The sequence below is a fragment of the Homarus americanus genome, unplaced genomic scaffold (assembly GCF_018991925.1).
Source record: "Homarus americanus isolate GMGI-L3 unplaced genomic scaffold, GMGI_Hamer_2.0 scaffold29963, whole genome shotgun sequence".
Lineage (NCBI taxonomy): Eukaryota > Metazoa > Arthropoda > Malacostraca > Decapoda > Nephropidae > Homarus > Homarus americanus.
The window spans coordinates 421,527-435,644 of NW_024743443.1; the positions used below are offsets into that span (position 1 = coordinate 421,527).

At 36.3% G+C, this 14,118-nt stretch overlaps 1 protein-coding gene across 1 annotated transcript in view; it reads right to left on the reverse strand.

The window, feature by feature from the left end:
* The window catches only part of LOC121877164 (stomatin-like protein 1), a 44,873-nt gene extending 31,290 nt beyond the window's left edge, over window positions 1-13,583 (reverse strand). The window contains exons 1-3 of the mRNA XM_042382776.1: window positions 13,509-13,583; window positions 10,401-10,622; window positions 1,108-1,385 (exon numbers count right to left, since the gene is read on the reverse strand). Coding sequence (XP_042238710.1) covers window positions 1,108-1,385; window positions 10,401-10,620 — 498 coding nt within the window. The 5' untranslated portion in view covers window positions 10,621-10,622; window positions 13,509-13,583. The remainder of the gene's footprint in view (window positions 1-1,107; window positions 1,386-10,400; window positions 10,623-13,508) is intronic.
* Between the last annotated feature and the right edge of the window lie 535 nt (window positions 13,584-14,118).

Here is a 14,118-nt window from a genome sequence, read left to right on the forward strand (position 1 = left end):
AAGCACCGCCATATTGGTAAAGGCATCAGTCACACTCAGTGACTTCGCTTGAGGCAGCGAGTGCCACCTCCATCCATTCAACCTCCTCGATTAAAACCAAATCCTTCATCTGCAGTATCCAACCTATAACAAAACTAGTTACTATTTCATAAATAACCAAATAATTACAAACTTACAGTGAAACTTGTCAATCAAACCACCTGTAATCTCAGACCACCTCCATATTTTGGCCACTCAAATTCGTTTCCTCCAAATTTCACCACATCTCACTGAATTATGGAAAATACAATATGCTCTTTGAAATAGATTTGGTTTGCTTAAATTCAATTAAATGATTGTATGTCTGGAGCCTGGATCTTTAACTCACAATTACTGGACATTAATTTTTTTTTTTTTTATTTATTGGGCACCCCCCTACATCCTTGTGTAAGGTGAAGCGCAGAAGCTTTTACAGCGCCCAACAGGGAAGCATGCTAAGTTCATACTTGCCTTTATGTCTCATGAGTTAAGGGCGTAGAAGCCTGAAGAGTCAAGGGCGTAGAAGCCTGAAGAGTCAATGGTTTATGTCACCAAGTTATTGGAAGCTCCAACAACTTGTCCCTGAATACGAATTCGCAACTTTCGACTTACAACAGATACCTACTTTACTGATAGGTGAACAGGGACTAATGGGGGCTAGGAAGAGTGTCCAAACAACTTCCACCGGCCCGGGAATCGAACCCGTGACATCTTGCTTGCGAGGCAAGAGCGATACCGCTTCTACCACCGGCCCCCCGGAGATTAAATTGTAAAATTCAAATGCAACAGCTTGATGAACATCCCAGCATTTCTTCACACATTCCACTACCCTACCCATCACTACTATGTTTGCTGTGTTCATGGTATATTTTGTGTATCACCCTTGGCTTTTGGTGGATTTTGGAGGGACACAGATTGCTTGCATAGGTTGTAAAGGAAGAAAATCATTTATTAGCTTTAAAACTATTTTACTGTATTCTTCCTGAAATGAATTTTCAGGGATATGAAAGAATTTATGGGGTCCAGGTATGCAGCCTTCTGTATAATAAAACAAAATACCCTGTACAGTACTATACTTAAACTATTTACCTGTTGTGGGGGCACCGAGAAAGCCTTGGTTCTCATGTCAACACGAGTATGGTGATCTAGCCATGGAATTATGAATACCATGCCAGGCCCCAAAGCACCTCGTAGCCTGCCAAGGCGGAACACAATAAGACGTTCCCACTGGGCGATTTTCTTGAAGCAGAACCACAGCGTGATGGGGAAGGTAAGAGCAATGAAGAAATAACTTATCCATGTTGCCACCGACGACAGACAATTCATGATACTCCAATTTGCACGTTTCTTCTTCTTCTTTTCATTGTCTAAAATAAAAAGAAATACAATACATTGAGGGTTATAAATGTTTAGCTGAAGACTTAGGAACATTTCAAACAACAACAAAATTATTGTTTTCTTCCTTAATTACATCTCTCTTTGTACAGTCAGCCAAAGATGCACCGACCCCACCCTGGGTTTCATGCTCACAATATTACCTGGCAATACTTGGTAAAGGAAGGCTGTATGTAAAGGTGATTGTGATTGGTGGATCTGTTTTCGGCTGTATCACTGTCAGGATAAATATTAAACAAACCAAAGCTAGAATTTGTATGATAAACTGTTCATTGTTATTTAAGGTCATGAGAAAATTCAAAATTTTCGTAAACCTGCATTTGCTTAAACAATGAAGAAAATTATATTAATGAATTGGCAACTCAACTACAACCACAGCTGCCACAAGATTCTCACATCAAATTTTCTTCATTACAGTATTTAAATATAAAAACATTTGGAAACTTCTCATGACCTTAAATAACAATGAATAGTTTATTATTATAAAAATGTTACCTTTGGTTTGTTTAATATTTATCCTAACAGTGATACAGCCAAAAACAGATCCACCAATCACAATCACCTATATCATTTCTGAAATAATACACCCATATACAGTACAGTCGGCCCTTAACATACGCGGGGGTTACGTAACAGAGATACCCGTGGATGTTAAAAATCCGCGTATATGTGCTGCCCCCCCCCCCCAAAAAAACTTGGTCCTCCCATGTCCTTATTTACCGTATATACCTGTGTGTAGTTCAAGTTTTTAAGACCAAATTATTTGGCAAAAAATGGGGGTCGACCTCTAAACGGGTAATAGTTTCGTTAGGTTAAAAAATATTTACCAGTAACTACCAGTAAACAATGGAAATGACACACCAACACACCACCAGCTGTGAGTGTCGGTACAGTTGCTAGGGCAGATCTCTTGCGTCATCATAGCAAGCCCAAAGTAGCCAAATGCATGGTATGGTATGCACAGGACGATGTAAAACATAAAGTATTCATTTTTTAAAGTTTATTTATAGATACTGTACATAAATTTTTGTTCATTACATTTGAAACATCAATCTTTGTTAATTAAATTTGAAACAAAAGAAAACTACGATACCGTATTTCTAAATACCTGGTATTTTCATTAAAATATTACATCACAAGTATATTTTGCCTTAACTGTGACTGAATGAATATAGGTATTCTCAGAAATAAATATGGAAATATAATATTTTTGCTGGAATGACTTACATATTACAGTGGAAAGACGAAAACAATGACTTTCTCTTTCTTTCGTTCAAAAGATGTTACCATAATCGCTTTTCGAATGATTTTCAGTTAAAAAACTGTTGTACTCGTACTGTATTACAATAATATTCTATCCTATCATTAACCTTATAATCCCACAACTGAAAACCATTCGAAAAGCGATTATGGTAACATCTTTTGAACGAAAGAAAGAGAAAGTCATTGCTTTCGTCACAATTTTATCCCACTTTCCACTGTAATACGTACATCATTTCAGCAAAAATATTACATTTCCATGTTCTCAGAAATAAATGGTAGTTTTGTTGAAACGTAATGTACAATATTTAATATTAAAATGCAAAAATAGCTATAAAAGCAATTAATACACCCGTAATGTACTGGCTGGCATCTCCACTCGTCCCTGCTCCCGCGTCCAAGGTCACCACTCCTCCCAACTCGCTCCCTCCTCCACCTCCTCTGCCTCCTCCCTGTCACTACTGCCGACAACGAACACAAATGTTTTGTGAATAACTGCACCTCCACTTCCTATGTACAGTACTGAACTGTACTGTGCTGTGCATTTTTACAAACAATAAACATGGCAAGAAAAGCTATTAAAAAAAAAGAGATAAAAATTTCACTTTACTGTACAGTACCTATCCTCGGCGACAGGACGGGGGTCATCGGGCTCATCGTCACTCAATTCCATAACGGGTGGTGAAGTGGGGGCGACGGTGGATTCAGCTGCTTCCTCACTGCCGCCAGTGATTGATGGTGTTAAATCTCTCCTTCGGTGATCAAAGAACATGGTGATGGGGAGTTGTCGTCTCTTTCTTTCATTTCTTCCATGATGTTTTTGTATGGAGCGAAAACGTCATCCATCCCTCGCATGAATTTCAGGGCACGCACCATGGAGGGGTCCATACTATAGGCCAGGTTTTTCAGTGCCTCAATATTCCTGGTCATCTCCCCCAACTTCTCCAACGTTATTTCTTGGTGCTCTTCCTCATCCTCTTTCCCTTTCGCTTCCTCTTCCTTGCCTGAGTCTACTAACTCCTGTAGATCCTCCTCGGTCAGCTCAGTGTCGTGCTCTTCAATTAGCTCCCTAATCTCGTCCTCTGCCATGTCCCGGAAGCCTTCAGCAGCCACTTTCCTTGACAGTGCCAGGGTCTTTCTGAATATTTTCATTAAAATCCATCAAAATCATTTTCCTTGTCATCGTCTTAAGCACCAAACAGCTCCTCCCAGTCTTCTCCTTGAACAGGGCTAGAGGGTACGTGTTTTTCGAATCGTTTTCAATTAAAAAAATGTTACAGCACATGTATATTTTACCTAAACTGTGCCTGAATGAATATATTCTCAGAAATAAATAGTAGTTTTGCTGAAACGTGATGTATTTCAATGTAAAATAGGATAAAATACATGACGAAAACAAAAGACTTTACCTAACCTTCCAATGTTCAAGAGATGTTACTCGTTTTTTTAATAGTTTTCGGTTAAAATACTGTTATATTACAATGATATTATATTCATACTGTGCTTGATATACTACATTCACAGAAATGTAATATTTTTGCTGAAATGACGTACGTATTACAGTGGAAAGTGGGACGTGACGAAAACAATGACTTTCGCTTTCTTTTGTTCAAAAGATGTTACCGTAATCGCTTTTCGAATGGTTTTCAGTTAAAAAACTGTTGCATCACAAGTGAATTAGGATAGAATATTATTGTAATACAACAGTTTTTTAACTGAAAACCATTCGAAAAGCGATTACGGTAACATCTTTTGAACGAAAGAAAGCGAGTCATTGCTTTCGTCACTTTCCACTGTAATACGTACGTCATTTCAGCAAAATATTACATTTCCATATTCTCAGAAATAAATAGTAGTTTTGCTGAAACGTAATGCATTTCAATGTAAATTAGGATAAACTACATGAAAACAAAAGACTTTACCTAGCCTTCCGATGTTCAAGATATGTTACTCGTTTTTTTAGTAGTTTTCGGTTAAAATACTCTTATATTATTGATATTCTATTCATACTGTGCTTGATATAATACATTCACGGAAATGTAATATTTTTGCAACTACAATGCTGATGTCAACACAAGCGTGGTTACAGCGAGACTGACTGAGTGAGGGAGAGCTATGCGTGTGTGTGTGAGGTTGCGGGAGCGGGCGGTGTCCCGTGTTCGGTGCCGCGCGCGAGTTGAATGGCGCGCGATTTGAATGTACTTCAATTACTTCAATGTACAGAATATTCCTCCGGCGGGGCAATCCGCGTATTTGCAAATCCGTGTATTATAAACCCGCGTATGTTAAGGGCCGACTGTACTGTACCTGTATAGTAAGAACCCATAAAATTGATTAATCAGTATTTAATGTATAATAATACCTTTATAAATTTTATTCTACCTGAAAATTTTCTATACAAGTACAAGATTGATGAATATATAAAGATGTACAGTATACTGCATTATAAATCGTCAGTCCTGCTTTAACTTTTTCTATCTTGTGAAAACCAGTGAAATAGGAAGTGTGAGGTAGCACAAGCACAAGCAGTTTGTCTAACAGCGTCCTTCTACCAAGAGTCATTAATAGCAATGGGCATCACCTAGGATTAACTAACTGTCATAAGGAAGTGATCTACATTATTTAATTTATGACATACCGTACGTACATGCATTGCATGAAACAGTAAAACATATTGTGATCTTTGTGCTTTCAATCATTTTTATCTTAATCTGAAATACAGGCATAACTAATTCTGGAGGATGCTCTAATATCATAACAAAATTTGCTACATTCCTGAGTCTGGCTCACAATTTATTTTAGCTACAGAGCCAGGTAGTTACACCTTGGTGCATATCCATAATCATAATTGTGTATCATTGTATCCACCATAACCAGTATGAACAGCCCACCAAATGTAGAAACAAAATGTAAAGACTACCAGTAAATAACCATCAGGCTTGAAGTTGCTTATTTTGTACACTGATAGACCTGGTTTTCTATAAAAAAAATATAAAAAAATAAAATAACAGTTCGAGAGCCAGAACAAAGTCTGTTGAGACAGACTATAAATAAAAGATTTTACGTTGCCTATACAGTACACTGCATTTCGGGCAATACCTAAAGATCCAACCTATGTTACTAAGGGCCAATTGCAAGAACAGTCGTTGGGTGTACTGCGCCATTTACGATGACCTTCTTGCCCTGATCTTGTTTCAGTTATACCACCCTTTTGAAGCTCAGGAGAGATCTCGAAGTTTCGATATTTTGAGTACAGCACTAGCTAATAATTCCCACCAGGAAACTTGTTTCGAGACTCCTCCAAAGCTTCGAAAAGTGCAGAATTCCATGTGTTAAAGGCGATATTGCTGAAAAAAGACCAGGGCAGGAGGGTCATTGTAAATGGCGTCGTACACTCAACAACGACTGTTCTTGCAATTGGCCCTAAGCACTGCACATACATTTAGGAAAAACACCTTTTTTTAATATTATCCATACCCTCTTAACTTTTGAATATACAGTGGGGTATGCTATAACGAATCTAATTGGTTCTAGAACCTTGTTCGTTATAGCATTCGTTCGTTATAGGATTAATCTGTTCCAGGCCCCCAAATACAACCACTTAACACTGAAAAATATAATATTAAATTGTAAAAATTGTAAAAAAGTGCATAAATATGCATCTAAACCCTTGAAATAAAGAATATCATTAATACTTGTAATACAGAAACAATAAATTAGTAAAAAAAAAAAAAAAAAATTATAATGTTCGTTGTACGAGTTTCGTTCGTTATAGCATTATCAATTTTATAGGTAAAACCGTTCTTTATAGGAATATTCGTAGTAGGATCCGTTCGTTATAGCATACCCCACTGTACATCGCTGTAAAATGATAATGACTGATATTCCCAGTTTTAATTAAATATTAGAAATCATTCATCTTAATTCAAAACTTACACTATGTATTATACTGTACTTAATAGCTGTAGGTGAAATACTCAGTTCAGCTCCCTTTCCAAGATGAAACCAGTAGCACAGTGTCTGAATCCATATCATAAGACCAGAAAAGAACCAGTGTTCTAAGAGGCTTGATTGTCTACCAGCAAATAGAGTAATTATGCAAAAAAGGATAATCCTTGAATGTATAAATAAATAATCTTAAAAGAAACCTCTAAAGCCAACTAATAGAGTGCAAATTCCTCCAAACAATAAAATTAAGCTCTGTTAAACCAAATGTAAATGAAATCATTCAAAGTATGAAAGATACTGAGGTTTGCAAAAAAAAAAGGACAAAAAGACATGAGCTGTCTAAAATCAACATAGCTCGCCTGCAGGTGCATTGTTGAACCATGTGTTTTATTTCAGGGAGGTGACTGGGTGTCATAACCTAATCACTCCCATGAAATCTAGTGATAGCATTATGTTGCACTCTTGTAAGACCAAACTTGGATATCAAACATAACACGACCCAATCTGTCTAGATGTGGGCCAAAATGACCTACTGTAGTATTGAGAAAGGTGAGTACTGTAGTTATTATTAGATTATCATGTACATAAAGTTTGTTTGCCATGACAAGTTTTGCATTAGTATCAATTACTAGATGTAGGTTACTGCAACCAAGTTTTCAAAAGAGTTATAAAGTGTTATTGGATAACCATACACAAGTATGGTGACTGTACTATGTTGTGGCCATATTTCCAAAGAAGAAGGTCACAGTGACCTTTATTTTCAAAGGGGTATATATGTCATTTGATAATTATGATCATGAATGGTGAGTGTAAGATTGTAGATATTGTCATCTAAATTTTCCAGGATATTTTAAACATTTGGAGGTTTAAATGACAATAATGTACAGTGTGTACATAAAGCATACTAAAGACCAAACTCTTAGTGCATAAGGAGGGAAGGTGGCTGGCTATGCACTGGAAAGCTTCACTTCCCCAACTGTAAAGTTAAGTACAGTATTCAACAACAACTGGTTAAAATAGAAGTGCCCTGGAAGCAAACCAGCAGCCCTTATGACAAGAGGTAAGTGGTATATCCACTCAGCCTCCTTGTCCCTTCAAAGCAATAAAGATTAAATATACCTGGATGTGAAAATTATGAACCTGATTACACAAAACACAACAAAAAACTACCACACATATTTACATATGTGGCAAAGGAGTGACGACATGATACAGAGACAACAGTACTGTACGATAAAACCAAATTAAAATCAGCTTACGTAAAAATTTTCAAATTAAAAAAAAGGCTCAGTGCCAACATTAAGAAAATCTAATACATTATTATTAAATTACGCTTATATTGCACTGCAACTTCTGGAAATGACAAGCCTAAACTACCATCTTCAAGGTTATAATGAAACATTGACAACTACAAAAATGACCATAATTTCTTGGGACAAAACTCAAAAGGAAGATCTCATTCATAAAACAAACCTTTATACACCATAAACTTTGATAATAACCTACTGTAGTAAGACAAAAACTTGGAGAGAAACGCACAGTACATGTAACCTAAACAGACCTCTTTAGGTCTCCGACTATGTTGAGCATGTGAGAAATGAAGCAACAACAGCAGGAAACTTATTAAGATTTCTGGGGCTGCAAATAGGTTCACATGGCTATTCACTCTATGTCGGTAAGACAACCACATCAAATTTGTCTTTCATTTTGTTGTTAAATATGTAATAGTACATAGTTATGGCACTATGGGACACTAAAGTCATACATTTTCATAAGAATAACTCTACCATTCATCGAAATTCAATAAATTAACACACAATTGGCAATGATATGTGGTTAAAACCTTCACTGTTACTTGCAACATTTAGTTTATATGGTATTCCTAGACAAATAAGTTATGGAAAACATCACCACACAGTCATTGCAGCAAAAAACTGATGCCTAATTTACATGAAAAATTATACTATTTAAAAACCCTACTTATTTCGCAATCATGCTGATGGACAATTACATTCACTACTAATGCACTTCTATTAAAACTCAGAGTTGGCAATTCAAAAATTATGTCTAGAAACTGACAGCTTTAGAAAATATCCTCATCATATAAAGGGTCACTGACAACTTGGAAAAATTCTCCCACATACAAGACAGTGACAGGGAACACCCAGAAATATTGGGAAATATACAAAAGAAACGAGACTAATTACAAAAGTAAGTCCTGTAGTAAAAAGCAAAGTAAGGGAAGAAAAAACTTTGGTAGAACTACCAGAACAACATAAATGTTTCTACTGTGACAAAGTTTACACAATAATTTGCTCAATAAATTCATGTAAGTGCAAAGTAAAACCCAACACTGCACACATTTCTAGTCTATGAGCGTATACTGAACTAACACTTTTCACTGCAATTTTTTTTTTAAGAAAACTAATTTAGTTAAAAAAAATTCCCCAAAGAGTAGTAATCCAAGTATTAATTTCTTAATGTTTCATCCTCTTCTTCACTTGTTGGCCCTCTAGCTTTTCATTTGGTACACTGTCAAACACTGTAGTAAAACCAAGGTGCAATACACCTTTTCACATATCCGTTGAGACATTGTAACATAACTATTTGACAAATCTCATAACCGAATGACAGAACACATATCGAATGACAATCTAAAATAACTGTTCGTTCATGCTAACGGAAATGATTGACATAAGTTATGAAGTTGACAGACGTGAACAATAAACCGACAGTCTACACATAGTTTGAAAATGTAACAATTGGAGAATGACATACCACCAACAGTTATTTTAGATTGTCATTCGATATGTGTTCTGTCATTCGGTTATGAGATTTGTCAAATAGTTATGGAACAATGTCTCAACGGATATGTAAAAAAATGTACTGTATGTGTTACCCATATTAACATCACCATGTTCTATAATTATGTGTTGATACATCCTAGACTGTATCAAGCAGCAGCAACTAGACTTTCAGTAGACATATCCCAGCAGTTTTAACAAGATTATTCTGTATTTAAATTATCCACCATGACATCACATACTATAAAAATAAAATTACCAGAGGATATTTATAAAAATTTTGGGGTATATCCTAAGCTATAATATTTCCATAAATACAGACTAAATTACAAAAAGATCCATAACATTAAGATTTCCCAATATTTCTAATGAAGACCAATCTTAAAAGGAATACACTACATAATCCAACCAAGTTTCTGAAAAAAGAAATATCCTTGCCAACCCTGTCAAAAACTATGACACACTCAAGGCCAGTTAAAAAGCATACTCTAAAGGTTTCAGGAAATTCATTAAGGATAAACTGTTAGGAAAGCACTGAGAAGATATGAGTCCAACTATGGGAGAGAAAATTTAAGTCACAAATCAGCCTATTTTTAAGAGAGTGGTGCAAGTCTGGGTTTGTGTTTGGAGGTATGCTGTAATCTTCATGTATGAAGGCACTTTTGCTTGAGTTTTTCAGCACAAGGTAAAGACAAGAAAGAAAAAAAGACTATTGTATGTATATCCAGGGGATGCAATCAGTTCCAGTGATAAATTCAAATGCTCAGGTAAAGAAATCAGCACAACTTTACATATGTGTAGTGGTGTTAATGATAGCTAGTTACCACATAACTTCGAGCACATTTCAAGGCATGAAAATATCTCTGGACACACTCCTAGGTACCTACCGGAAAAAATGAAGGTTGCCGAAGAAGAAGAAAGCTACAACATGGATAGGAAACTATAGACGCAATATGAATCAATGCCTCTACAAACCCTTCTCCCCAAGATTGAGGGAAACTGAGTGAGCTCTGTGACCATAGCCATAGTCGAACGCAGACTGGTACTGACTGGAAGTTTTACTGTAGTCGAATGCCGACTTGTAGCTGAATGCTGAATTGTAATCAAAGGCGCCTGAGACTCTTGACTGTAAGGGATCTACTGTCTCCTTTGGGTCATCTGTGGGAACCAGGCTGTACTTCGCAAAAGACACCATATCTGTGAACAGAAATCAATAAATGCGTACCACTTTTACATGAAACTCAAATACATTGTATGAGGTATTATTATTCTATGAGTCATATGAAGCTATAATGTATTACACTATTATTATGTCACAGGAAACCACAGTACTGTACAGTTATTCTATCAATCTCTATCACAACAGAAAACTACAGCACATTACAGTATTATTCTACATATATATGTCACAAGAAACTTCAGTAGCTAAAGTATATTTGTCATATGAAAATGCAGTATAGTAGTATATATATACAAAAAGGTCCTATTTAACATGCAATATGTATTCTTGAAAAAGTGTTTGTTAGGTGATTTCTCACTAAACAGGACCATTTTCAAGTAGGATCCCATGTTAAAATTAAATACATTCCAAACCAAAATTTGTCAACACAAAAATAATATAAATAATTGTTATTCAGTCAATTTGACCAAGGACAGCTGATAAAGCCAAGGGATGCTGGTTTCCAGTAAAGTATAGGTACTTATTATGCCACCAGCATCTGGTGTTCTTAGGGCCAGACCCAATGATGCTAAACTTCACTGATCCAACAAGAAGCAGTATTTCCAACATGGTACTACCTTTACTGTAATGTGGTATAATCCATGTTATAATAAACCAAGGTAAGGTGCACTCTAAGACAATTTTTTTTACTTGATACTGATTTGATAGTGAAAACTAAATAACTGTAGTCTGTAGTCACCACAGCTGAAGATTTATGCTAATCGTGTTGGCCTACCACAGACTGTACACAGTATACAGAAAATTAGTGCACTAGACTCGCTGTGCTGTTATAGCACTGTAGATAAAACAATACGGAATGTAAATTTTGGCAATGACATTCTCTCAAACCACTGCTTCTCTCCACATACTGTAGTTTTGTTGCTGGTTTACACAGTACTTAGTAGATTCACAATGTCATAGTTATCAACTTGAAATCAAACCCACACTAAAATAATATAAATTTCCATTTTGTCAACACCAGCAAGTGCAGCATACTTAATATTGGAAGAACAAATACTTATAATGTATACAGCCTTAACAACATCAACCTTGAGAAGTCGACTTGTGAAAGAGACCTAGGGGTACTTGTAAGCCCGGACCTACGGCCTAGAAAACAGTGCGTTAATGTTCGAAATAAGGCAAACAGAGTATTGGGTTTTATATCTAGAAGTGTAAGTAACAAGAGTGCAGAGGTCTTATTGCAACTATATCTTGCGCTAGTCAAGCCACACCTCGATTATGCGGTTCAGTTCTGGTGCCCCTATTATAGAATGGATATAAATTCACTAGAGTCGTTACAGCGAAGAATGACAAAAATGATTCCGGGACTTAAAAACCTTCCATATCAGGATAGGTTAAAGAAACTTAATTTGCATTCCCTAGAAAGGCGAAGAGTGTGGGGAGATATGATAGAAGTATTTAAGTGGGTGAAAGGAATCAATAAAGGGGATATAGATAAAGTTCTTATAATATCCGAGCAGGATAGGACTCGGAGCAACGGATTCAAGTTGGATAAGTTTAGGTTTGGGAGGGAGATAGGAAGAAACTGGTTCACAAATAGGGTGGTGGACGAGTGGAACAAGCTTAGCAACTTTGTAGTAAGTGCAGGAACTCTGGAAAGTTTCAAAAGGAGGCTAGATAGGTTCATGGATGATGGAGAGTGGTAGTAGCTCTCGACAGGAGCTGCCATGCACAGGCCAACCGGCCTATTGCAGACTCCTTATTTTCTTATGTTCTTATGTCTTCATTACTGTACTGTATTGTGATGGTGGTGGTAAAGTAGTAGCACATTTGCCGGTGCTACTATAGCGTGCGGTCTACAAAGATATCTTCAAACCTTATCTGACCTAACCTAACTTAACTTAGCCTAACCTTGCCTAACCTGACCTGACCTAAACTAACCTACCCTAATCAAAATATTTTGTAAACAGCACGCTATAGTAGCAGCCACTTGCCTCTAACCAACATATCCCGGGTCAGATGTGAACCTACTAAACATACTAAGGTTTCTCCAGATACTCCAGTTTCTGCCTTGTACTAGCACTAGACCCAAAATAGATCAAGAACAATGTGGGCATTAAAATGCAGTCAGCTTTCTTCCCCCCTCACGGAAATTAAACCATGTGGCTCCGTGGCTATAATATTGCGACTACCTTGCCCACAGGCTAAGTGATTGTGATATTGCATTCTTAGGGAATAGAATTCATACCATCCTACATTTTGCATTACATTGGAGAGCTTTTCAATGGGTGAAACTTTCTCTAATCTAACCTAGTGGCCTAATAAGGTCATGCAATTTGTGGGCTAGGTAACCACAACATTACGGCCACAAAGCCACATCACATATTAAATTACTTCAAAGCTTACAAAATAATTTCTGGGTTTGATTGTCAGATTAAGTTGGGTTTGGTTAATTCATCATGTATGTTGTCATTATTGATACACCCAAAAATTACATCCTTGCCACAAAGCTTTATCTGACTAACACTATTCACCTTTACTGAGGTTTGACACTAAAGGGACAGGAAGAGGTTTCAAGTGGCATCAAGCATCACGTACAGTCTTAACATTTAACTTCCGTAACATTGAGTCATAATACAGTATTAAATCCTATGATACAATTAAGAGTGACAGAAAAGCGGCAAATAACACCAATGATGTCCAAGAAAAAACTAAGTCTTTGTTTATCTTGGGTCGAGCATCTCAAGGAAAAATCTTCTTAACTTTAATTTATCATTTCACCAGTCTTCTCCCTTTACGACATTGACTCCACCTTCAATAAACTTTGAGATGACCTCTTTAACTGTAGTAATCATATACCACAATATTTGTACAAGAATATGATAAATATACAGGAGAAATACCTGAGATACTGCTGAAAAAAGGCCCAGCAGCGGCCCACTCTCTGCACTTCGATTTTGTCGTCTGCTGTGCGTCGTCTGCTGGAAAACATTAATCCGAAACCTTGAACAAGTTTCTCTTAAAGTATTGTCTGGTTTTAATGCAGTGTCTTTTAGTAAACTCTAAACTTGAAAAAACATGTCTTAAATATATTTCCATTTTTATCCATAGTTATTATCATCGTCTGTCAATGTTATTGGAGTAGGAAGCATCAGCCTTAAGACTAGGAAGTACACAGAGAATCGGACATGATGCAGGTACAGGGACTCTAACGGCGGTATTAATTCCTGCATCATTATTGTATGAGATGTTGATACCCATATTATGCATACATAGAATGAATGTCTATGCATTAAATAGATACTGAATACAACAGTTTTAATCGTAAATAGCTTATCATGCTATGTTTTGATGTTAAATCCGAGTAATCAATACAAAAGGAGAATTGTTGTAGTTAAATTAGTTAGCATCAACCTTATAATGATATTGTACAAATAGTTGAATATACAGATCTGTAACGTCTTTTTTTGAAAATCATTTTCACACTATGAGAAAATTTAAATGAACTTAAAA